At 44.9% G+C, this 25,847-nt stretch overlaps 1 protein-coding gene across 1 annotated transcript in view; it reads left to right on the top strand.

Annotated features, from left to right (window-relative positions):
• The window catches only part of CPB1 (carboxypeptidase B1), a 36,489-nt gene extending 12,022 nt beyond the window's left edge, over positions 1–24,467 (top strand). Inside the window, exons 4-11 of the mRNA XM_065942811.1 lie at positions 2,587–2,686; positions 2,775–2,876; positions 3,727–3,828; positions 6,474–6,584; positions 6,671–6,761; positions 7,665–7,867; positions 22,426–22,510; positions 24,168–24,467. Of these exons, the coding sequence (XP_065798883.1) occupies positions 2,587–2,686; positions 2,775–2,876; positions 3,727–3,828; positions 6,474–6,584; positions 6,671–6,761; positions 7,665–7,867; positions 22,426–22,510; positions 24,168–24,355 (982 nt within the window). The 3' untranslated portion in view covers positions 24,356–24,467. The remainder of the gene's footprint in view (positions 1–2,586; positions 2,687–2,774; positions 2,877–3,726; positions 3,829–6,473; positions 6,585–6,670; positions 6,762–7,664; positions 7,868–22,425; positions 22,511–24,167) is intronic.
• Positions 24,468–25,847: the final 1,380 nt, after the last annotated feature.

The following is a 25,847-nucleotide window of genomic DNA, read 5'->3' as shown; positions in this document are numbered from 1 at the left end:
AGTTTTCAAGGTTTTTGTTTTGCTTGCTTTGGCTTTGTTTGTTTTTAGCTTTTAGTTACATTTGAAAATCATTTTCCTAAACTATCTCTATTCTAGACGCTTGCTTCCCTGGAGTTTATGAAGATAGTGAAGTGAAAAAGTGAAGCGTTAGTCGCTCGGTCATGTCTGACTCTTTGTGACCCCATGGACTGTAGCCCGCCAGGCTCCTCTGTCCATGGGATCCTCCAGGCTGGAATACTGGAGTAGGTAGCCATTCCTTTCTCCAGGGGATCTTCCCAACCCAGGGATCAAACATGGGTCTCCTGAATTGCAGGCAGATTCTTTATGGTATGAGTCACTAGGGAAGCCCAACTTTACTATATAGTTTAACTTTTCTCCATAAACTGAGAAAACCGATATAAATGACCAAGATGTATGCATTTGAGTCAGGTTGTTGCATTTTAGAACTGAAAGGACACTGAATACCAGCTAACCAAATAGCCCATTATAAAAATTATGAAAGCAAGACCCAGAGATTAAATGACTTTGGTGAAACCAATCTACATATGAGGCAAAACCATGACCCTGATCTTTTGACTTCTAACTCTAGATTCTTTCTAATTCTACCCTATTTCCTAACAATCCAACTTGGGTGTTTATAATTAAATTATAATCATAATATTATAATCATTGCTCCTAACCATAGCAGGCAGAATGACTGTCCCCCCCCAAGAAAAAAGACTACGTTCCAATCTCTAGAACATCTGAATGTGTTATGTTAATAGTGAAAAAAATGTTAAGAATGTAGATAGAATTAAGGTTGCTATGGAATGAAGGCTGCTAAGCAGCTGAACTTAAAATAGGTAGATTATTCTAAATAAATGGGATTCCCAGCTGGCATTGTAGTAAAGAATTCACCTGCCAATGTAGGAGACACAGGTTCGATCCCTGGGCAGGGAGGATCCCTTAGAACAGGAAATGGCAACCCACTCCAGTCAGTATTCTTGCCTGGAAAGTCCCATGGACAGAGGAGCCTGGTGGGCTGCAGTCCTGTAGCCCACAGACTCCTGGTGGGCTAGGAGTCACAGGGGCCAGGCCCAGGTGGTCCCGGGGTCCTAAGAGAGGAGGGGAGAGGCAGAAGAGGAAATCAGAGTGGAGAAACACGAGAAGGACCTGAGCTGCTGCTTCTGGCCTTGAAGATGGAGCAGGGCAAACAGCCAAGGAATGTGGGTAGCTTCTAGAAGCTATAAAGGGCAAGGAATCAGGTTCTCTCCTGGAGCTTCCGGAAAGGAGCATATCCCTGTGGACACATTAATTTTTACCCCAGCGAGACCTCTGCTGGACTTCTAAACCATAAAATAATAAATTCATGTTGTTTTAAGCCACTTAGTTTGTGCAAACAGCAGCCATAGAAATGAATACACTAACTAAGTACTGATGGCTGTGCTTAGTGGGAAATTTTCTTTCCACACAATAAATTTGAAACTCTTCTCCTTTTCCATTTTATTTTTTTTTAATACTACCTTAAGAGAGTTAAGACCTTAAGACAGCGTTTCCTTCCTGCTAGGAAATCCATACCATTTAGTATTGCTTTACTGCATTTTTCCATAAACGGATGCAAGTTCACGCCCAAGTTAACCAAATGGAGGAGAGACCTGGAGGGAGGTTCAGAGAATGTCCCTGACATACTTCATCAGAATGCCCTTGGGGCAGTCGGAGGAGAAGACTTTTGATGTGCGGCTACAATTCTCTGCGAGTCAGATAAAAACATTTCAAGGCTTGACTGTGGATGACAGAAGTTTCTGCAAGCTAGCTACTGCCCATAATGTTTACAGTGCTATGACCAAGGACATTAATGCTCATAAAATTTTGTCCCTTCGAAATACTTTCCACTCAGAAGCTACAAAGTCAAACACAGTCACACATACCCACACCTTCACCCCTGCCTCTTATAATGCACACTTCCACCTGAAGAATCACTTTTAGGAAATAGCAGGCCTCAAAACCTCTGCCATCAATTTTCACATCACCTTGCTACAGGACCACTCTTAGACTTCTTTAAACATGCCAAAAGAAAGACACGCGGAAGCTCGTACTTTAAACTCACTGTTCTTCTGTCTAAGAAGACAGCTTGTTAATACCAGCTTGTTAATACTTCTGAATTTCCACCCATCAAGGTATTTTTCTCAAAACCTAAAGAAAGGCCTCAGGTGACTGGATGTCCCAGTTTTCCTGGGAATGAATTTCTTGCTGGGACACGGGGCTTTCAGTGCTAAAACGAGGGAAGTCCTGAGCGAGAAAGACCACAGGTATGCTCGAGGGCATGCTTTTGTGCGGCAGCCCGAGGCCCTGACCCAGAGGGCCCCAGACAGCAAGGAGATCGTTTCTCAGATTTAAGGTCCAAGGACAGCCAAACAAGTTTGGGCCAAAGGAGAGCCTGCCTCACTCATACCCTCTGGTACGCTTCTCAATGACCTCCTCGCTTCCTGAGACAAGTAGCTCAAGGTGAAGAGGACGCATCTGACGAGCAGACACTCTGGGTTGTTGCACATGGTCACGGGGAAACACGCTGACGTTCACAGGAGCGCTTCCTCTGGTTTGTTACAGGGTATTGATAAGCAACCTGAGACCCATGCTGGAGGCTCAGTTTGATAGCAGAGTCCGTGCCACTGGACACAGTTATGAGAAGTACAACCAATGGGAAACGGTATGAAGCATACGTGATTTAGACAGACATTGCCTTGAGAACTGAACTGAGAATGTCCCACTAATCCATCAATGGTTCCATTCGGTAGATCGAGGCATGGACTGAACAAGTCGCCAGTGAAAACCCAGACCTCATCTCTCGCAGTGCCATCGGAACTACATTTTTAGGAAACACTATCTACCTCCTCAAGGTAATGCTTTTTAACCATAACCTTGCCACGTCTGAGCACTTTAAATCAATGAATTCTAACACAGTAACATCTGTTTCACAGACGTGTTCATCTCAAACATTGTTATAACTCTTTCTCTGCCTACATCCCTCAGGGAATCAAACAGAGTACCCAGATTCTTCTATCATGTGTGAATTTTTAAATCATTATTTTGATTTATCCAAAAGGAAAAAATGCAATAAAATAGGAGAAGTCCTATAAATTTAACCACATTCCTGTAAGCAATGTAAATGATCATCTACCTTGATGAAATTCTCCTCTCCCAGATGTTGTTTGCCAATCCATTTGCTAAACAGGTTCATAAACTTCATATCTATCAGACAACATTACACAGCGTATCAACAATTTGTTACTGTTGTCCTCTAATGCCATTTTTATCATGCAATGCTAATGAAGAAAATAAAAAGACAAGGAATAAGTGGGAGAAAAGAAAAAAACCTTACAATGTTAGCAACAATCATGATTACTTCTAATTACTTATCCAGTTGTCTTGGTCATGTCACCTAATAATAGCAATAGAAAATAACCTCCATGTGAGTACAATTAAGCAGAGTAATCAAGCATCTTCTGAAAATACGAGCTTGTCAAGCTTAATAAAAATAACAAACAGCCATGTAAGCCTCCAGCTCAAACACTGTGAGTGTCGACAGGCAAAAACACAGTGTGCAAGTATTATGATTTAATTTAGTCCTGGAATATATCTCTTGTTGCTGACAAGCATCACCAGTGGAGTCCAAAGCCCAGACAGGTAGAGAATGCTAACCTCTGAATGTGATGAATCGTTGTCTTTCTTTTCCTTTTGATGCAATAGGTTGGCAAACCTGGATCAGACAAGCCTGCCATTTTCATGGACTGCGGCTTCCATGCCAGAGAGTGGATTTCCCCTGCATTTTGCCAGTGGTTTGTCAGAGAGGTCAGTAGGTAGGACGATTGCTGACCGAGCAAAGTAGAAAGTGTTTTTTTTTTTTCAATCAATCCCTTATAAGTTAGTTATAATAAAAGAGAATAGCAGCACAGAAAAAAATCATAATTCCAAGATCCAAGCTATAAAAGTCACCTAGAAAACTTGATAAGGCAAAACTTTAAAACAGTTAGCAAATTCTATTTATTTGAACTTCACTCATCTTAATTTTCTCTCCCACCTTTGGGAAAAAGGCTAACAGGTATTAAGTACAGTGAATAGGTCATTGAAAAGTTGTGATTGTGGGTAAACCACTAACTTGACCATTATCTGCTAGATAATAATCAATGTACACTTCAGAATAAAAGAAAATAACACATAGGAGCCCCTACTGTAAGTGATACTGTTTTTCACTCCTTTATAAAGGTCAAGGTAAGATATATGTGAAAATCCTTTTAAATACCCATAAGCCCATAAATGATATAAAAAGATAATTCAGTCAAGAAAGAAAAGGAAGGAACAGTTCTTTCTTATAGAAGAAGTTACAGCTAATGGATGTACAAATGAGCAAAACAGGAAGCCATCATTAGAGCACCATAATAATAAATACTTCATGAAAACCTGCAGGTGGATACAAAAATTATGGGGCAAAAGTTTAAAGAGAAATAGGTTATTTACAGCATCAAAGCATCTCCCCAAAAATGTATTATACTATATTACACAAGTAAAATTTATAGTACAGAAACCTAGCAGGGACTACCTTAACCAAGTGATCAGGTTAACAACACTAGTAACATCACCAGTGTAAAATATAATCAATTTCATGTAACCCCTGATATTGTGCACCAAGAAGATAAACCATCTTTTTGGTATTCTTTCCCAAAATGAACAACCTCCTTCTAATCAGTAAAAAAAATAAACTCAAATTGAGGGACCTTCTGTAAAATACCCAGACCAGTACTCATGAACAATGTCAAAGTCATAATGAAAAGTCAAAGGAATTGTCGCAGATAAGAACAGACTAAGGAGATATGGGAGCTCCCAAATACAATGTGGGAGCCTAGACTGGATCCTACAATAGAAGAAGGACATTAGTGGGAAATAATAGTGAAATCTGAGTTAAAGTCTATAGCTTATACCGTTATTAATTGCTTCACTTTGATCATTCTACCATTGTTATGTAAGATGGTAACATTTGGGAAACCTGGGTGAAGGGTATATGAGAACTCCCTGTATTTGCAACTCTTCTATAACTTTCTAAAATTATCTCAAAAGTAAAATTACATTTAAAATATTGAAGTACTTTAAAAATGAGACTGTTATGATATACAATATACTTTCTTTTGTGTGACGCATTTTCTGTATCTATTCATTAGGCTCTTGGTTTCTAGACATGTCATGTGTCCAGTCGGCACCATTTAATTTCAGTGAGTTATTGCACCATCTACAGGACTTCCCAGATGGCACCAGTGGCAAAGAACCCGCCTGCCACTGCAGGAGATGCAAGAGACATGGGTTCAACCCCTGGGTCGGGAAGGTCCCCCAGAGGAGGGCATGGCAACCCACCCCAGTGTTCTTGCCTGAAGAATCCCATGGACAGAGGAGCCTGGCAGACAACTGTCCACAGGGTTGCAAAGAGTCAGACACAACTGAAGCGACTTAGCATGCACACTCGCCGTCTGCTCTTTAGGATAAAGAACTTTCATTGTTACTTTGGTTACCTCCAATCATAGACCACCAACAAAACATACTTTATACCTCCTTCAACTTAAAAAGCACCTGCTCTCTCATGTATTATTTTAATAAACATACATGTATAGAGCCACAAAGAGTATTTAAAAACCATTACTACATAGAAGCCTTAAATGTTTTAAAATCTATTCAAGCAAGCCTAGGGAAGAACTGAAGGTAAATTTAATATGATCCTGGGGGTGAGGAACTGTGACTAAGGGAATATAATAAATCAGTATAAGCTCCTTCATTCATACATAAGTGTCCACATCACTTAGCAGGAAGAGCTAGACCCTTAACAGAGCTTTTTCTCAAGAAAAAGGAGTAAGAAGACTTCCTTCATCATGAAATTTGGAAATTTAATGAGAACCTCTCCAAAACCCATCAGAGTGATCTCACTTCACAGTGGGAGACCTTTTCCTTCTTCTTCCATGTCAGACACTTCCTCTAGTGAGACAGGAAGTTTCATCAAAATTAAACAAATCTCTAGATGATAATATAAGCAACATGCAAAGCCATCCACAGACACTTCTTACTTAGTAGGAATAGGCCTTACTCTCATATCCTACTAACTTTGAAAAAAAGGTATTGCAATTATTATTTCAAAGGAAACAAGCATTTATGTTCTTTAAAAGTCTTTCATATTATTACAATTTTGCCCATCTTTAAAAAGTTGAAATAAAAATAATAACTAAATGAGCTATGTGTGGATAAAATAGAGTACTTAGAAACAGAGAATCGGAAGCTATTTTAAACAAAACTATTAGTAATACTTTGCTATTTGCTTTTTTTCAATATTAATAATCTCTACCTCAAAAACGGTAGCCACTTTTGTTACCAGAGTCAACATTTGTCCAGGCTATGTAAATTTCAGTGCACAATGCATACCATTTTCCATAAAATTCTGCTTTGCAATTTGTACACAGGCTGTTCGGACCTATGGACATGAGATCCACATGACAGAATTCCTCGACAAGCTAGACTTCTACGTCTTGCCTGTGGTCAACATTGACGGCTACATCTACACCTGGACCACGGTAAAAGAGCCAATACGAAGAGGGGCTGATGAAATTAAAATTAGCCATTCTGCTACACTTGTCCTAACCACACACTGCACTTTCAGAACCGCATGTGGAGAAAGACCCGTTCCACCAAAGCTGGATCTACCTGCATAGGCACAGACCTCAACAGAAACTTTGATGCTGGCTGGTGCCGTAAGTATCAGGCTGACCATTTCGCTTGCATCGTGGAAAGCACAGGAAGTAAAATAACAGGAAAACGCAACAGTGTCACAAACAAGAAAGACTATAAGATTTTATACTTTCAAGTTCCAGGTTTCTAAAAGCACAGACAATCAACAGTTTATATACTCAGTCAGTAAAGATGCATTGCCTATTCTATTGTGTTCCCAGCTGTGTTAGACGCTGGAAACATAAGATGAACAAGTCAGACATAATCTTACTATTCGTGGGATGTACAACCTAGAGGAAGTCATCATTAAATAATTATTCAAGCAATTATTTAAATAAAAATGTGATAGAATTATAATTTTGTGATTCAACTCTCAGCAAATGATTACAGTAGCACAGAAATTTCCCATGGGTGTTTGTCCCCTCCTCACTAGCTTCCTTACACTATACTGGCCCCATCGTTTGGTGCTACGCAGGGACATTAGGGTTTCCCAGGTGGCACCAGTGGTGAGCAGTCTGCCTGTCAATGCAGGAGACGCAAGAGATGTGGGTTTGATCCCTGAGAGGAAGGCCCAAGGAGGAAGAGCTAGCAGCCCACTCCAGTATTCTTCCCTGGGAAATTCCATGGACAGAGGAGCCCGGCGGGCTACAGTCCATGGGGTCCCAATCAGACAAGACTGAGCATACACACACATGCACACAGGGACATGTTGGTAATTCCACATGCAACTTTTTACCCTGTTAGCTTAAAAGCATCATAATCTTGTAACTAAAAGTATATGTACTTTATAATGTACACATACATGGGATGATTGTAAAAACTCTTGTGAAAACAACTTAATTTTTTGTTGTTTGAAATTTTGAAACACGCCTTGTAGGAACATCAGTAGATGACCACTTGCCATTAACAGCATCATGTTTCTCCAGTTATTGGTGCCTCTACAAACCCCTGCGATGAAACGTACTGTGGATCTGCTGCAGAGTCTGAAAAGGAGACCAAGGCCGTGGCTAATTTCATCCGCAGCCATCTGTCCTCCATCAAAGCATACCTGACAATCCACTCCTACTCTCAGATGATGCTCTACCCTTACTCCTATGATTACAAACTCCCCAAAAACAACGTTGAGTTGGTAAGTCATCATGGTAGCAGATACAGTATTTTGCTGTTGAGTTTTTGGTTTTTTTTGTTCAAGTCTGTTCCTGGGGAAAAACAATTATACAATTTCTGGAAGGTCCATGGTTGACCTTTGGTAACAGAAGTAAAACAGATTTACAAGGAATCTGAAACTGGCTAGATATACTGGCTAGAAGAAATATGGTTTTCATGCAGAGAATGATCCACAACATATGGCTCATTCACTAATCTTCCAAACAACAAGAGTTCCACTTCCTCCTGCTTCACCACAACACTGACACATATGATTTCAGATGCATGTGGGGTAATCAACAAAGTTCCTTCACTTCACACATAATCTTCATCAGAAAGTTAATGTTTTTAAGCTGCCTCGAACTGGATTTGACATACATAGGCAGAGTATGGCAGATGTTAATAGGAATTACGCATATCTGGTTGATGTTGACTTAAGTGATAAGATCCTAAAATGCCTATTTCACTGTTGGATTAGGTGAGACACAGATGTAAATCAATCAATGAACAAATGATGTGAATAGGTCTTTACTAGATATGATGAAAAATTAAGTATCCCTGCCTCAAAAATTAGCAATCTTGTTGGAGACTCAAGATACAACCATGTGAAAAGTTAAATAATGAGTTTAATAATATTCATGTTAAATATGGTATATCTGCATATTTTTTTAAAAAATAAGCATATGTGAATCCTTCAACGACTTTTTTTTAATTATGAACATCTGACTATCAGAAGTTGGAACCAATGATCTAAAAGAACAAGTATAAGATTTAAAGCATTTGACTTATGCCAAAAAATAAAGTATTCCACTTAGAAAATGACATAGACATTTGGCTTACCTAAATGCATAAATTCAAAGACCCAAAACTTAATCAACTGGTAATTGTTGTTTTGTACTTTCAGATTCAGTCTTTTAGAGGCCAAATAAAATAAGTAATGCTGTAAATATTTTGTGAAGAGGAAACTGGAAAAATAACTCAACCTTTTAGAAAACTGATAGCTAATAGTTGGCCAGGTCCTTTTCTTTAAAAAAAAAAAAAAAAAAAATGCTATTTTTCAAAATGCTTCCCATTTTCCCTATCTGTAGCCAAAAAACAAAAGCATAACATCATTAGTTGGAACCATTAAATATTTCAGTTTTCCAATAATGCTCAGTCTGTGAGTATTCTCCGCAGTGGGTGCTCACAGGCCTGCTGTCCCAGAGATGAGTGTGGACAGCTCCTCATTTCAGTCCTAGATATCTGGCCACCAGAGGAGAGGAAGTGGGGGTACGTTGCTTGCTTAATTCATGTGAATATGTTTAAACTGTACCACATCAAAAGGGAAAAAGGCGAAGCCATAAAAACTAAGCACCAATGAGTTACTAAATAAAATATTAAAGCTAAAATTATAAGCCACATTAAATGTAACAATAGCTAATATATCCAGTTTGCTTAATAACTAGCTTTAAATATATAAACACTAAAAGACTAACGCTAACAGAAAAGCTTAAAGTGTTCTTTATTTTTTTTTTTAATTAATTTATTTATTTTACTTTACAACATTGTAGTGGTTTTGCCATACACTGACTTGAATCCGCCACGGGTGTACATGTGTCCATCCTGAAACCCCCCTCCCACCTCCCTCCCCATCACATCCCTCTGGGCCATCCCAGTGCACCAGCCCCGAGCATCCTGTATCTTGCATCAAACCTGGACTGGCGATTCGTTTCACATGTGATAATTTACATGTTTCAGTGCCATTCTCCCAAATCACCCCGCCCTCGCCCTCTCCCACAGAGTCCAAAAGACTGTGCCACACATCCGTGTCTCTCTTACTGTCTCATATACTGTCTCATATTGTTAACCATCTTTCTAAATTTCATATATATGTGTTAGTATACTGTATTGGTGTTTTTCTTTCTGGCTTACTTCACTCTGAATAATAGGCTCCAGTTTTATCCACCTCATTACAACTGATTCAAATGAATTCTTTTTAATGGCTGAGTAATATTCCATGGTGTATATGTACCATAGCTTCCTTATCCATTCATCTGCTGATGGGCATCTAGGTTGCTTCCATGTCCTGGCTATTATAAACAGTGCTGTGATGAACATTGGGTGCACGTGTCTCTTTCAATTCTGGTTTCCTCGGTGTGTATCCCCAGAAGTGGGATTGCTGGGTCATATGGTAGTTCTATTTCCAGTTTTTTAAGAAATCTCCACACTGTTCTCCATAGCGGCTGTACTAGTTTGCATTCCCACCAACAGTGTAAGAGGGTTCCCTTTTCTCCACACCCTCTCCAGCATTTATTGCTTGTAGACTTTTGGATAGCAGCCATCCTGACTGGCGTGTAATGGTACCTCATTGTGGTTTTGATTTGCATTTCTCTGATAATGAGTGATGTTGAGCATCTTTTCATGTGTTTGTTAGCCATCTGTATGTCTTCTTTGGAGAAATGTCTGTTTAGTTTTTTGGCCCACTTTTTGATTGGGTCTTTTATTTTTCTGGAATTGAGCTGCATGAGTTGTGTTCTTCGGAATGGAACAGCTTCACAATGTTGCAATACTTCTTATTTGAGGAGTAAGTTTAAACTCTTTTAGCAATGAAAACTTTCTTGCCCCATTGACTCCACACAATAAAAACCTAGTATCTGGACTGCTTTAAAAGTCTATAAATTGCCATTTAGAAAAAAGAATCAAGTTAGTTCTACCTTTAGAATCTCAAGAAAAATTCTTGCTACGTCCCTCCAGAGACTGTGATACCCTGATACTTTTCTCTAAAAATCACTTCTCCATTTAAAGTCAAGGAAAGAGAGGCAATAGAAAAAAATACATACTAGAAATTCTATCCTTCAATATTGTTTTTAAATTCTAAAGAAGTGAAACAGAACTATACAAAAGTAAAATATTCATAATGAATTCTCAAAAAGAAAACACAAACTACAAAATAATCTTACCTTGGATGTTTATATTTATAACCACAAATCTAATAAATTCAAGGAAAAGGACATGCTATTTCCTATGCTTTTTAGAGCATGATAAGATATGTGATACAATGCATGCATGCATACTTAGCATGATAAGATACAAAACTTATTTGCACTTATATCACACAGATTGATTTAAAAGTTAATTTCCAACAATTTTTTTTCTATGACTAAACTTTTGCCTAGCATCTTAAATCAGTTTAGTTCAGTTCAGTCACTCAGTCATGTCCAACTCTTTGCAACCCCATGGACTGCAGCACGCCAGGCCTCCCTGTCCATCACCAACTCCTGGAGCTTACTTAAACTTTGTCCATAGTGTCGGTGATGCCATCCAACCATCTCATCTCTGTCGTCCCCTTCTTCTCCTGCCTTCAATCTTTCCCAGCATCAGGCTGTTTTCCAATGAGTCAGTTCTTTCATCAGGTGGCCAAAGTATTAGAGTTTCAGCATCAGTATCAGTCCTTCTAATGAATGTTCAGGACTGATTTCCTTTAGGATGGACTGGGTGGATCTCCTTGCAGTCCAAGGGACTCTCAAGAGTCTTCTCCAACACCACAGTTCAAAAGCATCGATTCTTCAGTGCTTAGCTTTCTTTATGGTCCAACTCTCACATCCATACATGAACACTGGAAAAACCATAGCTTTGACTAGATGGACCTTTGTTGGCAAAGTAATGTCTCTGCTTTTTAATATGCTGTCTAGCTTGGTCATAACTTTCCTTCCGTGGAACAAGCATCTTTTAATTTCATGGCTGCTGTCACCATATGCAGTGATTTTAGAGCCAAAAAAATTAAGCCTCTCACTGTTTCCATTGTTTCCCCATCTATTTGCCATGAAGTCATGGGACCAGATGCCATGATCTTAGTTTTCTGAATGTTGAGTTTTAAGCCAACTTCTTCACTCTCCTCTTTCACTTTCATCAAGAGGCTCTTTAGTTCTTCTTCGCTTTCTGCCATAGGGTGGTGTCATCTGCATATCTGAGGTTATTGATATTTCTCCCAGCAATCGTGATTTCAGCTTGTGCTTCCTCCAGCCCAGCGTTTCTCATAATGTACTCTGCATATAAGTTAAGTAAGCAGGCTGACAATATACAGCCTTGTATATTGCCAATATACAATATACAGTATATTAACAACTAACTCCTTTACCATCAGAAACATCTGAGATTCATATTATTTGATTATTTGATTCATTTGGGATGTGGCACCCCAAAATAATGTAAATCATTTGAGCAGTTAACCAGAAATCCTTTCAGTCATTTTCTTCATTTGTATCAAACCAATTCACTTACTTTCTAAGAACATTTTTCTAGAACAACTTAGAGCGACAGTGTTAGACAAACATATGTATAGCCAAATGGGAATTGGAGTCTCTCAGTAAGAAAGATACTGGCTTTTGCATGGTTTTTATTTGTAATAAAGATATCAATTTTTTTAAAAAAGTAAAAGTCTTGACCTAGAAAGATGAATGTTCCACCCAAATCTAGTGCCTCCACATTAATTCTCAATTAGAGAAAAAAATGACCCTACTATTAGAAAACAAAAGATAGTAAAAGATTAATAACATGAATTATTGGTACCACACTACATTTTAGATAACTTAGATTTTCTTAAAGCAATGCAAAGCAGATTCTGTCATACAGATTTTAGCATATATTTGATTCTTTTTCTTTATACATCTAAAACTTATAAGATCACATTTGTAGCAAAAAAATATGCTTCAATGAAGTAATCAGAAGGAAATTATTTTAGACAGAAACATTAGCAGTTTCAGTCCAAAGTTAGAACATACCATAAGCAGCAATCCTTTTATATCAGAGTTGTGATAAAAATGTATATGGCTGCATTTCTGAAAGATCTTACATAGAGATTACATGACAGTTACTCAGATCATAGGACAACCTTCAGGGGGAAAAAAGGCAGAGATGAGAAGGCAAAAGACCAATGAAATAAAAGTACAGAAGTAATAGTATGCATTACAAAGGCTACCAAAAAATATATCTCCAGCAGATGAGTAAAAAGTTTGAGGAAACATAAGTGCATCTTACATGCATATGCTTTCCTGACAGGGAACTGCTTTTACACACACTATAATTATTTAAAGAAAGAATACAAAACGTACTGTGAGTTTTCAAGTGGCTTCATAAACTGTCCAATCTCAGTATTGACTTCAATATATATCTATCACTATCTTCAAACAAAGTTTTAAGACTCAGAAAAGAATATACTTACAGCTCCAAAATTCTAAAGGGTAATGAAATATTGACTTATGTGACCTCTTAATCATCAGAGGAAAGAAAAACTAGAAGACATAATTAAAAAGGCTCCCAAACTAATCCATATCCTTCTGTTTATTGAGCATAGAGAATCTCAGAATCTTTGGTCTACTTTCCTCCCAAAGAGGGCTACATGGCACTGTTAATAACAATTATTACTATAATACTACTTCTAAATTGAAAAGCAGGAACAGAGCTTCTCAAGTGGGAACCTTGAAATTTCTCTGGCTCTGCTTTCTCATTTTCCAACTTAGACAATGAAGGCTTAGCTGAGCCAAGACCAGGAATAGCGGCAGACTTGGGCATGGAGCTAGTGGACACAGAAGAATGCTCTAGACTGCCCCAATTCCCAAACACACACACACACACAGATTTGAATGACCGTGGTCTATGCTGGTGCCCCATATAGCCGGTTTGCCAAAGATCTTTCATTAAATAAAGTCTTTTATCCCACAAATACGCCATTATTACTTCTAACCCTGGACACTGCTAAGGCTTTACACCGGCCAACTGAGATCCCTGACTTCTCAGGGCCCTGTCTTTATGATTCTGGCCCATCCCTCCATGGGTATCCATGCATAAACCAGGACAGATAGGACAGGCTAATAGTTTCTGGAAAATTATTGACCTTGACCAAAAGATAGAAATCCATTTCTCAACTCTAATACCATCTAGCCCAGTGACATCTCACTACCTCTTCATTAAAATTTTAGTTAATGAGCCACCAAGATAGAAACCCACTGTTCTACTCAAGCATGTGAGCATAAACCAAGACTATGATTAGAGATAAACATAAATATCAGAGGGAAGAAATACTGTGATGAGGAGGTGGGCAATTACCAGGTCGTGAGCGCGCCCTACGCAGCTGTCACCGAGCCCCTGACTCACCGCGAGGCCAACAGGGTCAGAGCCTGGCCGGCCGGCCGGCTGCCGGCAGTCAAGGCAGATGGACTCGAAGCACACATTTGCTTCAGGAGCTTTCTCACAATTTCTAATCTCACTTATAAGGCAAAAGAATTTTAAATGACAACTGCAGAAGTTCTTTGACTGGAGAGACAGTTGCTGATTTGCCATTTTTAAAGTGGCTTCCTGGCCTGTTAAAATTCTCCTGCAGGGTCTGGTGACTCAGAAGGCAACTGCCAGAAACTCTACTGAGCACCTATTAAGTGCTCAGCAGAAACCGGGGCTCTGTGGTAAGAAGGGAGTGGACAGGGCTCAGCCTGCCTACTTATGAGTGTTCTCTGGAAGCAAGAGTGACCGGACGATGGAGGGACCTCGATGTCAGAATGAGCCCTGCGTCACACACAGCAGGCCCTGGAGCCAGTGACCTGATGAACAGAACTGCCAGGTCGAATACAGGGTTCCCACTTAGATCTGATTTCAGATAAACAACAAATAATTTTTTAGTGTTTAAGTATGTTCCAAATAGCGCATGGGACAGACTTCACTGGAAAAATCTTCATTGTTTACGTGAAATTTAAATGCAACAGGCTGCCTTTGGTTCCAGCCACCCTGGAGGCAAAGTGTTCTCAGAGCAGGAGGGATCCAGCAGCGGCCCTGAGGGGGCCTCGTGCTCTGGTCAGGAGAGGAGAACAAAGTAAGGCAGGCAGAGCACTGTGAAAGCCAGCTGTCTTCTCTTTCACTCCTTCTCTCTACAATACTTTCTTCTTTAACATAATTACATCTTTTATCTGACTTTAAGCTGATTGTGCCTCCTTCCCTTCCCCCAGAGGACACTTGGCAATGTTGACTGGGGTGGCGGGGCTTGATGGTTTTAGCTGTGGGAGTGCTCCTGGCATGCAGTGGATAGAGGCCAGGGGAGGCTGATCAAGCCCCTGCAATGCACAGTTCACCCCCACACACAGGAAGACCCAGCCCACCTGTCAAACGCACCAAGGTTGAGAAACTCCGCTTTAAGCAAAGATAAGGAAAGTCTCATTCCTGGCCAAAGTCCCTGGCTTTTTCACAGGATCTTACACCTCCACACACGCAGTTGACAATTTTCTGCAAAGCTGAAGTGCAAGACAGCACATCCCCATCACACGGCATTTACCTGGAAGAAGCAACAGTGCCATCAAAAAAGAAAACTTCTGGGCTTTCCAGCTTCAGCTGACTCATGCTTCACGTTTTACTTGAATTCTAAAGAGCTAAAAAACACAGATTTAGATCAGCCCAGAAAGAGTTCAGTTCACATCAGTGAAAGCATCGCCACGCTCCCCACGGGGTCTGCCAGGACAGACAGGCTCCACTCCCCTAGAGCAGACCCTTCCCTACTCCTGGTCTATTTTCCCCACCTCAAGGCTTTGCAGTCAGAGCCCGCACTTGGTAACTCTCCTCCTTTTCCTCAGAAGCATACTTGCTTTTTCAGGTCCCGTAGGCTTTCTCCTCAGTCCCTGCCTTGGGAGGCCCCAGGGGGTTCTCCCCTTGCACCAAAATTACAGAAGTTCAATTCCTCACCAGTCCCTGGGTGGAGGTTACCCGGGATCTCAGCACAGAAGGAAGGAAACTGCAGCGACCGACCATTCTGAGGTTCCCATTATCACATGTATTCACCCAGAGGGACGGTTAAACTCAGGACTTGAACTTAGAAACCAAGTTCTGAAGCACATCTCCTTTGCGCTGGTGCACACCCCAGCGCCAGCGTGGGGCGCTTGCTCCCCGGGACTGTGCGAACGGGCCGGGGGAAGCTCAGAAGAGGCGGCGGGCTGTGCACGAGGGGTCGCGGTCAGGGCCCTGAGCACAGGCGTGAGGCGGGGGCCGCCTGAGCACGGGCCGCGTGGGCATGCAGGTCACTGAGAAAGGCCACCCCCGCCTCGTTCATCTCACCAGCACCCCCGGAGCTCAGAGCCTGGGGGGACGTTACAGGAGTCGGCCCTCTGTCCCTTGGGCTCTGACTCAGATGTGACATTTTAGACTCTGTCTTTTGCTATGTGACCAAGGCCTCTTTTTAAGAAGACAAGTGACAAAAGAAAGCATGCATAAGATGTGCTAGGAAAACTCCTAACTAAGGATGAATAAAGGCTGGCCATGTTTGGCCTGGACTAAAAGCAAAGTTTTCTCTCAGGCTGGTTTATATTTAGCTTCCTTCTGTTCTTTACAATTGGTAAAACCAGCTCGAGCAGCGCTTCTTTTGAAGTATTCCAAGGCCACAAGGAGAAGTGGAAAAGAGCACGGGATTTAAAGCAAGAAGAACCCAGCTCAAGTCAGCCACTTGCAGGGCTGCATGGCCTTGGGCAAATTCTTTCATCCCCTCTGAGTTTCAGTTCTTTTATCTGTAAAATGGGGATAAAAATATCTAGCTCTTAGCAAGAGCTCTTTGTAAAGTCTAAGGTTTTATGTAAATGTTAGTTCTTATGTTGAACCCATTGAGGACATAAGGTCTCCGTTAAACAACAGGTTATATAGAAAGTGTCATTAATCAGAGTTTCAAGAGATGAATCATGGTCTCTGATATACAATTGTTTCTGCTGGACTTCTGTCAGCTGTCTCAGTCCCTTTTACAGAAATGTACAAGGAAAAGGAGTTACCTTCTCCAATATTCTAGCAAATTCGGGAATCACCTCTCCACCATTCCTGACAGCCAGGGGTCAGCCATCCAGCTCGGCTGGAACCTTCTCACCAAGCATGCTGCCCCACGTGGCATTCCATTCTGCTAGAAAATTCTGTGTTGATGAAATGTGGACAGATAGTGTTGGGAAGATAAATGAGTAACATTTGTGAAAGTATTTGAACTCTTCAAAAGAAAAGACTCACAGTGATTCCAGAGATTTTTGTTACCATAACTGGAATTTAAAATATGACATTTTGGTTGATTAATGTCTGTTCTGACTTTTTTGTCTCTTGGCCTTAGAGGGGCTGAAAGAAAGGGTCCACAGACTCTGCTTTTTTTATGAAAGGAAATAAGCTAAGTGCATAGCAGAGGTCGATGTCTAAATGGACTAACCCATCAACCACCGCTCCATGGTACCACTACTCTCCCCACAAGCATCCTCAATCCCCACCCAGGTTGCGGGGAGGGGCAGGGGTCACAGTCCAGCCTCTGGAGAGCCCAGCACTCTGCACCCCCAAACTGACCATGCCCACTGAAGCCCTGGGAAGAGAAGCAATCAAGCAACCATGTGATAGGTGCTATGCAATCTCTAAGGATACAAAACGAACAGCCAAGAATCCTTCTCCCCCCCCACCACCCCTCCCAAAGCTCCACTGAGGGACAAACAGATGCAAAGCTAACGAGGACAGCACAGGGTGACAGGAACTCTTATGCAGATCTGAGCCCTCACAAGGAAGAGGGGCTCGCTGCTGCTCCTTACAGAGCCGGGGGCGGCTTGGCAAAGAAGGTGACATTAGGCTGAATTTGGAAGAACAGCAGCAATTCCCCGTGTGAACACAGAGGGCAAGAGGACTCCTACAAGGGGAGGACACCCACAGCCATGGAGGTAAGGAGAGGCAGGGAGCAGGATGGGAGCAGCTCAGAGCGACTCCGCTTGGAGAGAAGGTGGGGATGCGTGGCAAACGATGCATGGCCAGGCTTCATGCGGGAAGGTGAGAGAGCCATTCAAGGATGCGGTGATGCGGGGATGGTCAGAAGGTGAGTGAGGAGGTAGACAGCAAGATGACAGAGCAACTGAGGACAAGGAAAGCCAAGGCTGAGACACAAACCAAATGCTCCTTCAATGGGCACCCGTGACAAGAGCAAAGTAGCAGCTGTTTTAAGTTAACGTCGATCTTAGGTGTGACCTCGGCATTGGAGGCAGAGCAGCTGTTTGCAAAAGTTGTCTCTGAAGGCTTAGATAGCACTTGCTTATTTCTTTGAGGAAAGGAAACCAAACATTTTTATGTGGCCCTAATGGTAGTTATGACTAAATGGAGAAGTTGATAAATCAAAAGAGATAACAGATCACAAGTAAGCCTCTTCGATTTTGCCAGATAACTCAAATATTACATTATACCAATAAAAATACAGAGACTCTTAAGGTCATCTGACATGCAGGAGATCAAGAGATAATGACGATGATCTTGTCTTAAATCGCCTAAAGTCATCATAACTTTCCACATTTGGAACTAATCGTAAAGAATTTCCTTTATTCCAGATTCATGGAGCTAAAACAAATTAAATTTAAGGTGCACAATGTGATGATTTGATAATGTAAATACTGCAAAAAGTTTAATTAATTTACATACTCGCTATCCCACATAATTGTCATTTTGTTGTTACGGTGAGAACACTAAAGCTCTGCTCTCATAGCCATCTTCATGTATTCAATGAAGTCTTGCTATCTACAGTCACAATGCTATACATTACATGCCTGGAACTTATTAGAATCTTATTTCTACTAACCAAAAGTAAGAATTCAAGGCTTAAAGTGGGGTTGGAAAGCAGAACAGAAGAAAAGCCTGAGGAAGGCAGCTAGAGAAGGAATAAGAGTTCTTTAGGATCAGAGGTTCTACCTTACAGAAAAATAAACAATAGAAAGTTCCTTAGTTGAATCAAAAGTTAAGGAAACTGTAGAATTGTAGGAAATACGCGATTTATCTAGGGCTTCCCTTGTAGCTCAGTCGGTAAAGAATCTGCCTACAATGCAGGAGACCCAGGTTCAATCCCTGAGTTGGGAAGACCCCCTGGAGAAGGAAATGGCAACCCGCTCCAGTATTCTTGCCTGGAGAATCCCACAAAACAGAGGAGCCCGGCCAGCTACAGTCCTTGGGGTCCCAAGAGTCAGACAGGACTTAGTGATTAAACCACCACATGCTGTTATCTAGCAAAAAAACCCCTAGTACCTCACCATGTTTCGCATCTCTAAAAGATGTTTTAAATGTGTTCTGAGAATTGTGTAATGTTTGCAGAGTATTCTGATTTCAATTTGCAATAGACCCTATACTAAGGGATGGAGAGAAGACCAAAGTCTAGTATGCTGGTTAGAATAAGATTAAACAACGGACAGTACCTTTGGATCACAACAGGAAACATTTCACATAGGATGAGAAAGCACGCATTATTTTACCATTTTGGAAGAAGGGGAAGTGAAACCCTGAAATTCGAGTTCAAGTTTCTGTCTCAAAACTCTAATAAGTTAGTTCCAAGAAACGGATTGCATCATTTCAGTGGACCAGACCAGAAAATCAGGCTTTAGATCATGATTTATAATTCTTTTTAAATTTTCAAATTTACCACTTGATTGGTGAAGCATTCACGCTTTGGGAGCTGAAATTCTTAAAATCTTACAGTCACGCCCTCATCAATTTAACTTAAGACTTTACTAAACTAGTTTTAATATTAGAGCAAGGAGTAAGGGAAGTTCCTACTTTTTAAAAATGGAATTATTCTGATGTCATCACCAACCTCACAGTTTTTCAGGGATATGTACAAGATCATTATTGCCAAAGTATGAAATACAGCTAGTTTCATAGCCAGAATGAATTATGTCTAATTCTCCTGCCGTAAACAGTCAGACCCACCAATCTGTATTCTCCAGACAGCTAAGTCAAGCCTTGCTTTTCAGTGATTCAGCACACACCGGAGACTTTAGCACATCGGGAGGGGCTGCAGGCAGAGCCTTCTCCCTGAGGAACCGGGTGTAGGGGCCAGGAGGGCAATAAGGTGATGCTGCTTCCAAGAAAAAATAAATAAATTAGCACATAGTACTTTTCTTAATTCTGGGATTGAAATCTTCTGCATTTTGAAATAAGCGGAGTGTTCTCTAACTTTTCACGCTAAAAAAATCTCCCACGCTGGAACTACACTCCTGCTTGGAATTGTCCACTCTGGGGGCTCAGACGGTAAAGCGTCTGCCTAAAATGCAGGAGATCCGGGTTCACTCCCTGGGTGGGGAAGATCCCCTGGAGAAGGAAATTGCAACCCACTCCAGTATTCTTGCCTGGAGAATCCCAGGACCAGAGGAGCCTGCGGGGCTACAGTCCATAGGGTCAGACACGCCTGAAGCGCCTTGGCAGGCACACACGGCCTCTAGGTCACGCCCTGCATGAGGCCCGGGAAGCTGAGCCGGGCAGGAGAAGGCGCCGAGACGGGCAGGAGAGGGCGCCGAGACGGGCAGGAGGAGGCCCCGAGACGGGCAGGAGGAGGCGCCGAGCCGGGCAGGAGAAGGCCCCGAGACGGGCAGGAGGAGGCGCCGAGACGGGCAGGAGGAGGCGCCGAGACGGGCAGGAGAGGGCGCCGAGACGGGCAGGAGAGGGCGCCGAGACGGGCAGGAGAGGGCGCCGAGCCGGGCAGGAGGAGGCCCCGAGACGGGCAGGAGGAGGCGCCGAGCCGGGCAGGAGAAGGCCCCGAGACGGGCAGGAGGAGGCGCCGAGACGGGCAGGAGGAGGCGCCGAGACGGGCAGGAGAGGGCGCCGAGACGGGCAGGAGAGGGCGCCGAGACGGGCAGGAGAGGGCGCCGAGCCGGGCAGGAGGAGGCCCCGAGACGGGCAGGAGAGGGCGCCGAGACGGGCAGGAGGAGGCCCCGAGACGGGCAGGAGGAGGCGCCGAGCCGGGCAGGAGAAGGCCCCGAGACGGGCAGGAGGAGGCGCCGAGACGGGCAGGAGGAGGCCCCGAGACGGGCAGGAGGAGGCCCCGAGACGGGCAGGAGAGGGCGCCGAGACGGGCAGGAGAGGGCGCCGAGACGGGCAGGAGGAGGCCCCGAGACGGGCAGGAGGAGGCGCCAAGACGGGCAGGAGAGGGCGCCGAGACGGGCAGGAGGAGGCCCCGAGACGGGCAGGAGGAGGCCCCGAGACGGGCAGGAGGAGGCGCCGAGACGGGCAGGAGAAGGCCCCGAGCCGGGCAGGAGGAGGCGCCGAGCCGGGCAGGAGAAGGCCCCGAGACGGGCAGGAGAGGGCGCCGAGACGGGAGGAGAAGGCGCCGAGACGGGCAGGAGAAGGCGCCGAGACGGGCAGGAGGAGGCGCCGAGACGGGCAGGAGGAGGCGCCGAGACGGCAGGAGAAGGCGCCGAGACGGGCAGGAGGAGGCGCCGAGACGGGCAGGAGAGGGCGCCGAGCCGGGCAGGAGAGGGCGCCGAGCCGGGCAGGAGAGGGCGCCGAGCCGGGCAGGAGAGGGCGCCGAGACGGGCAGGAGGAGGCGCCGAGACGGGCAGGAGGAGGCGCCGAGACGGGCAGGAGGAGGCGCCGAGACGGGCAGGAGGAGGCGCCGAGACGGGCAGGAGGAGGCGCCGAGACGGGCAGGAGAGGGCGCCGAGACGGGCAGGAGGAGGCCCCGAGACGGGCAGGAGGAGGCGCCGAGCCGGGCAGGAGAAGGCCCCGAGACGGGCAGGAGAGGGCGCCGAGACGGGAGGAGAAGGCGCCGAGACGGGCAGGAGAAGGCGCCGAGACGGGCAGGAGAAGGCCCCGAGACGGGCAGGAGGAGGCGCCGAGACGGGCAGGAGGAGGCGCCGAGACGGCAGGAGAAGGCGCCGAGACGGGCAGGAGGAGGCGCCGAGACGGGCAGGAGAGGGCGCCGAGCCGGGCAGGAGAGGGCGCCGAGCCGGGCAGGAGAGGGCGCCGAGCCGGGCAGGAGAGGGCGCCGAGACGGGCAGGAGGAGGCGCCGAGACGGGCAGGAGGAGGCGCCGAGACGGGCAGGAGGAGGCGCCGAGACGGGCAGGAGAGGGCGCCGAGACGGGCAGGAGAGGGCGCCGAGACGGGCAGGAGAGGGCGCCGAGACGGGCAGGAGAGGGCGCCGAGACGGGCAGGAGAGGGCGCCGAGACGGCAGGAGAGGGCGCCGAGACGGGCAGGAGGAGGCGCCGAGCCGGGCAGGAGAGGGCGCCGAGACGGGCAGGAGAGGGCGCCGAGACGGGCAGGAGGAGGCCCCGAGACGGGCAGGAGGAGGCCCCGAGACGGGCAGGAGAAGGCCCCGAGACGGGCAGGAGAAGGCGCCGAGCCGGGCAGGAGGAGGCGCCGAGCCGGGCAGGAGGAGGCCCCGAGACGGGCAGGAGAGGGCGCCGAGACGGGCAGGAGAGGGCGCCGAGACGGGCAGGAGAGGGCGCCGAGACGGGCAGGAGGAGGCGCCGAGACGGGCAGGAGGAGGCGCCGAGAACGCAAGGGCAGCTGAGGTCCCGACACAGCACGACGCGCTGCGTGTGCGAGAACGGAAGCTCAGCCCGGGGCTCGGGGAGGGGCTGGGGGGCATCCCTCCACCAGAACCGCGTGGATCGTGTGAGCGAACTCCCTGCAGAACGGGCTGGCACCGCATGAGATCCAGACGCTAGCCCGAATCCTGACTGCTCCGCCTTCGCCGCCTTCGCCGTCTTAGCGGGGTGTGGGTCGGGGCGCGCCGCATGCCTTCGCTCACGTCCCGCCGGCTCTCTTGCAGAACGCGCTCGCCAAGGCCGCCGTGAAGGAGCTGGCCACGCTGCACGGCACCGCCTACACCTACGGCCCGGGGGCCTCCACCATCTGTAAGTCTGCGGCGGGGCCGGGCGCAGGCCTCGGCGGGCCCGGGGCCTGTCCTTCCCGTCATTGGACGCGGGTGACTTCCCCTGAGAGCGAACGGTTTATAAAACGTGCAATCAGTTCTCTGCTTAGAAGGCAGAAGCAGGCGGGGAACATCCCGCTCAGCTCACGGCCACGGCTGCTCTGTAAACCCCTACTGAGCACCCGCCCCCGCCAGGCCCCCAAGAGGCGCCCGGAGGAAGGCAGGCAGGAGGCAGGGAAAAGGAAGGAGGGGGCCCAGGGCCGGCTTCCGAGAGCCCACAGCAGGGGCGGGGGAGCTCACGGCCACACAGGTGCGAAGGCTGGCCGAGGACAGGGCACACCCGAAGAGGCGCCAGCCCGGCCGCCCGGTCAGGAATGGTTTCCCGGGACGATGACGCAGAAGCTCTACCTGGAAGGACACTTGCTGGGGAAAAGCAACAGGCGCAAGGTTTTCTTGGCTAAACAGACTGAAGTTTCAAAGGGGCTACTTCAGGCTTAAGCCGTTTGCATGGGGTGCAAGCAAGTGGCCAAAGAGTTAGTTATGGACTGGACCCCAGGGCCTTGGTGCTACAGTTTGATTTCACTGAAAGGCACATACTGCAGGTTCCACCTTCAATTTCTACATATATTTGCCTTTGCAAGATTTTTTTCTGCCCCAGGCCTTAAAGGACCAGAAATGTAAGAGAGAAAATGGCTGGCCTCACCATCAATGGCCTTCAATGCATATGGAGAGGCTCCAATCATGAGGTTTTTTTGTTGTTTTTTTTTTAAAAAAAGCTTCATGTAGAATACAGTTTTCTGTATTCTTGTCCTTTATTAAACTTCTCTGTATCAGACGGGGTATACAATTTTCTTAAGGGGGTTCTATTAGAAATAACTCATCTATTCACACACTGTGAACGTCATAGAAGTTTTAGTCAGGCCAGTTCAATGAGATCTGTTTTTCCATTATACCATAAGCGCTTGGAAGGCAGGGGCCATGTCTTTCCTTTGTCCTGGTATCTCCAAAGTTGAGCACACGGCCTGCTGTTCAATGAGAACTGTACAACTGGGACTGAATGAAAGAATGAACAAGCGACTGAATAAATGAATGACCCCATAACTGTCGCTGAATGAATAACTGAATGAATATCTAATCTAGGCCAGGCCATATGCTAGATCCCAAAGAAACAAAATGAAGACCCAGTTCTGCCCCTCAGCTGCTCCATCATTCAGTAGTTTCAGTGAGGCTCAGAGTCCTCTCCTCTCACCAAGCATCACGCAGTTTTCCTTATTTTTCTAGGAGATACACATCATTTTCCCAGAAACTATATATATGTTGTAAACAATTCACACACTATGTAAGTGAGACAGTTTACCGCAGCAGAGAAGCACCCTGAGTATATGCGTATATTACTGATCATATCCTGAAGTATTAAACACGTCACTCTTACCATGTAGAGGTAAGAGCTACCCTTACCAAGAGATAAGGTTGGACTAACCTTTAAAACAGCCCCCGTAGATTTGTGATCTTGGTGACTAGAAAATTTCCCTACCTATACTATCTAGTGCAGTGAAGCGTTGGTAATTATAAAAGAAAGCTGGCGTGATTTTAAATCTCTTTTCTAAAGTGTTTCTTCCCCTTTGATTTGCTCATTTCAGATCCTGCTGCTGGAGGCTCTGATGACTGGGCTTACGATCAAGGAATCCAATATTCCTTCACATTTGAACTCCGGGATAAAGGCAGATACGGCTTTCTCCTCCCTGAATCCCAGATCCAGCCGACCTGTGAGGAGACAATGCTGGCCATCAAGCACGTTACCAGCTATGTCCTGGAACATCTCTACTGAGCCAGAGTGCTAAGAGCTTGATTTCTGAATATTTGTTCTGTTTCTCTTCTATCCTGAATTCCTACTTTTGTGGGCTTGGATTTTTTTTCCCGATCCTCATCTTTCTTTTAAGTTTCTGGGTCTACTAAGCTACTTGGATCTTTAATATTGATCATAATAAAAGTGAATCGGTATAACTGAAGAACCTGACAGACTATCTGTTTCATTGGGGGGAAAAGACATGAACAAATGGCTGAGCAAGCTGCGCACCACCAATGACGCAGGTCAGCCTACAAGCAGCTGAAGTCGCTGGTGTACTGCCAATCACGGCAGATTGCAGAGATGTCTAGGTCACAGTGGGGGGCTGATGAGGAAGGAGAAGTAGGAGAAATCTAGGACTGTAAGACATGGGATAGGTGAATTGATCCCGTCACAGTTCAGCTTTCACATCAGTTCATTCAAGTTATTTTCTGAGCTGTTTACTACATGCCAAGTACTTTGCTAAGCAATTGAGGACCGAGCAATGAAAAAGACAGAGAACACGCCTGCCCTCAATGGTTGTGTAGGCCATTTGAGATGACAGACGTGAAACAAATAATGACCTAACTTCTTATGTGATAGCTAGTGACTTAACTTATATCACTGAACTAGAGGAGAAAGCTCAGGAAGTGCTGAAAACTGAAGAACAAGTATCTGGGGGAACGGAATACCCCTTCCAGGCGCTATTAACTATGCAGAAGCTGTAAGAAGAAAGCCAGGAAGGGTGGAACTCGGAGAACTGAGGGAAGATGGGGCAGGTGTAAGGGCTGAGGGGCAAGCTGGGGATCATATCAGGTGGGTTTAGAGGTCAGGTTAAGGACTTGGAACACTGGTCTAAGAACAAAGAGAAGCATTTTAGATCCTTAGAAGATGGATCCCAAAAATACTGCTGCAGTTTGTGTCAAGGAGTGCGTCTGTGATTTCCTCTAGGAGTTTTATAGTATCCAGTCTTACATTTAGGTCTCTAGTTCATCTTGAGTTTATTTCTGTATATGTTATTAGAGAACACTCTAAGTTCATTCCTTCACAAGTAGCTGTCCAGTTCTCCCAGCACCATTTATTGAAAAGACTGTCTTTTCTCCACTGTCTATTCTTGCCTCCTTTGCCATAGATAAGTAAGCAAAGGAAAAAGGAACGAATGGGACCTAGCTAAATTTAAAAGCTTTGGCACAGCAGAGAAAACCATCAACAAAACAAAAAGACAACCCAATGAATGGGGGAAGATATTTGCATATCATTTGACTGATGAGGGGCTAATACCCAACATATATAAAACTCAACAACAAAAAATAAACAACTGGATTAAAAATGGGCAGCAGAATGAAACAGACGTTTCTCCAAAGCGGAAATGCAGACAGCCAAGAGAAGCACGAAAAGGTGCTCAACATCACTAATCATCAGGGACAAGCAAGTGAAAGCAATGAGATATGACCTCACACATGTCAGAAAGGCTAGCATCAGAAGGAACACGAAC

Source organism: Muntiacus reevesi, chromosome 8 (assembly GCF_963930625.1).
Source record: "Muntiacus reevesi chromosome 8, mMunRee1.1, whole genome shotgun sequence".
NCBI classification, from domain to species: Eukaryota; Metazoa; Chordata; class Mammalia; order Artiodactyla; family Cervidae; genus Muntiacus; species Muntiacus reevesi.
This window is presented reverse-complemented; position numbering and strand designations above follow the sequence as displayed.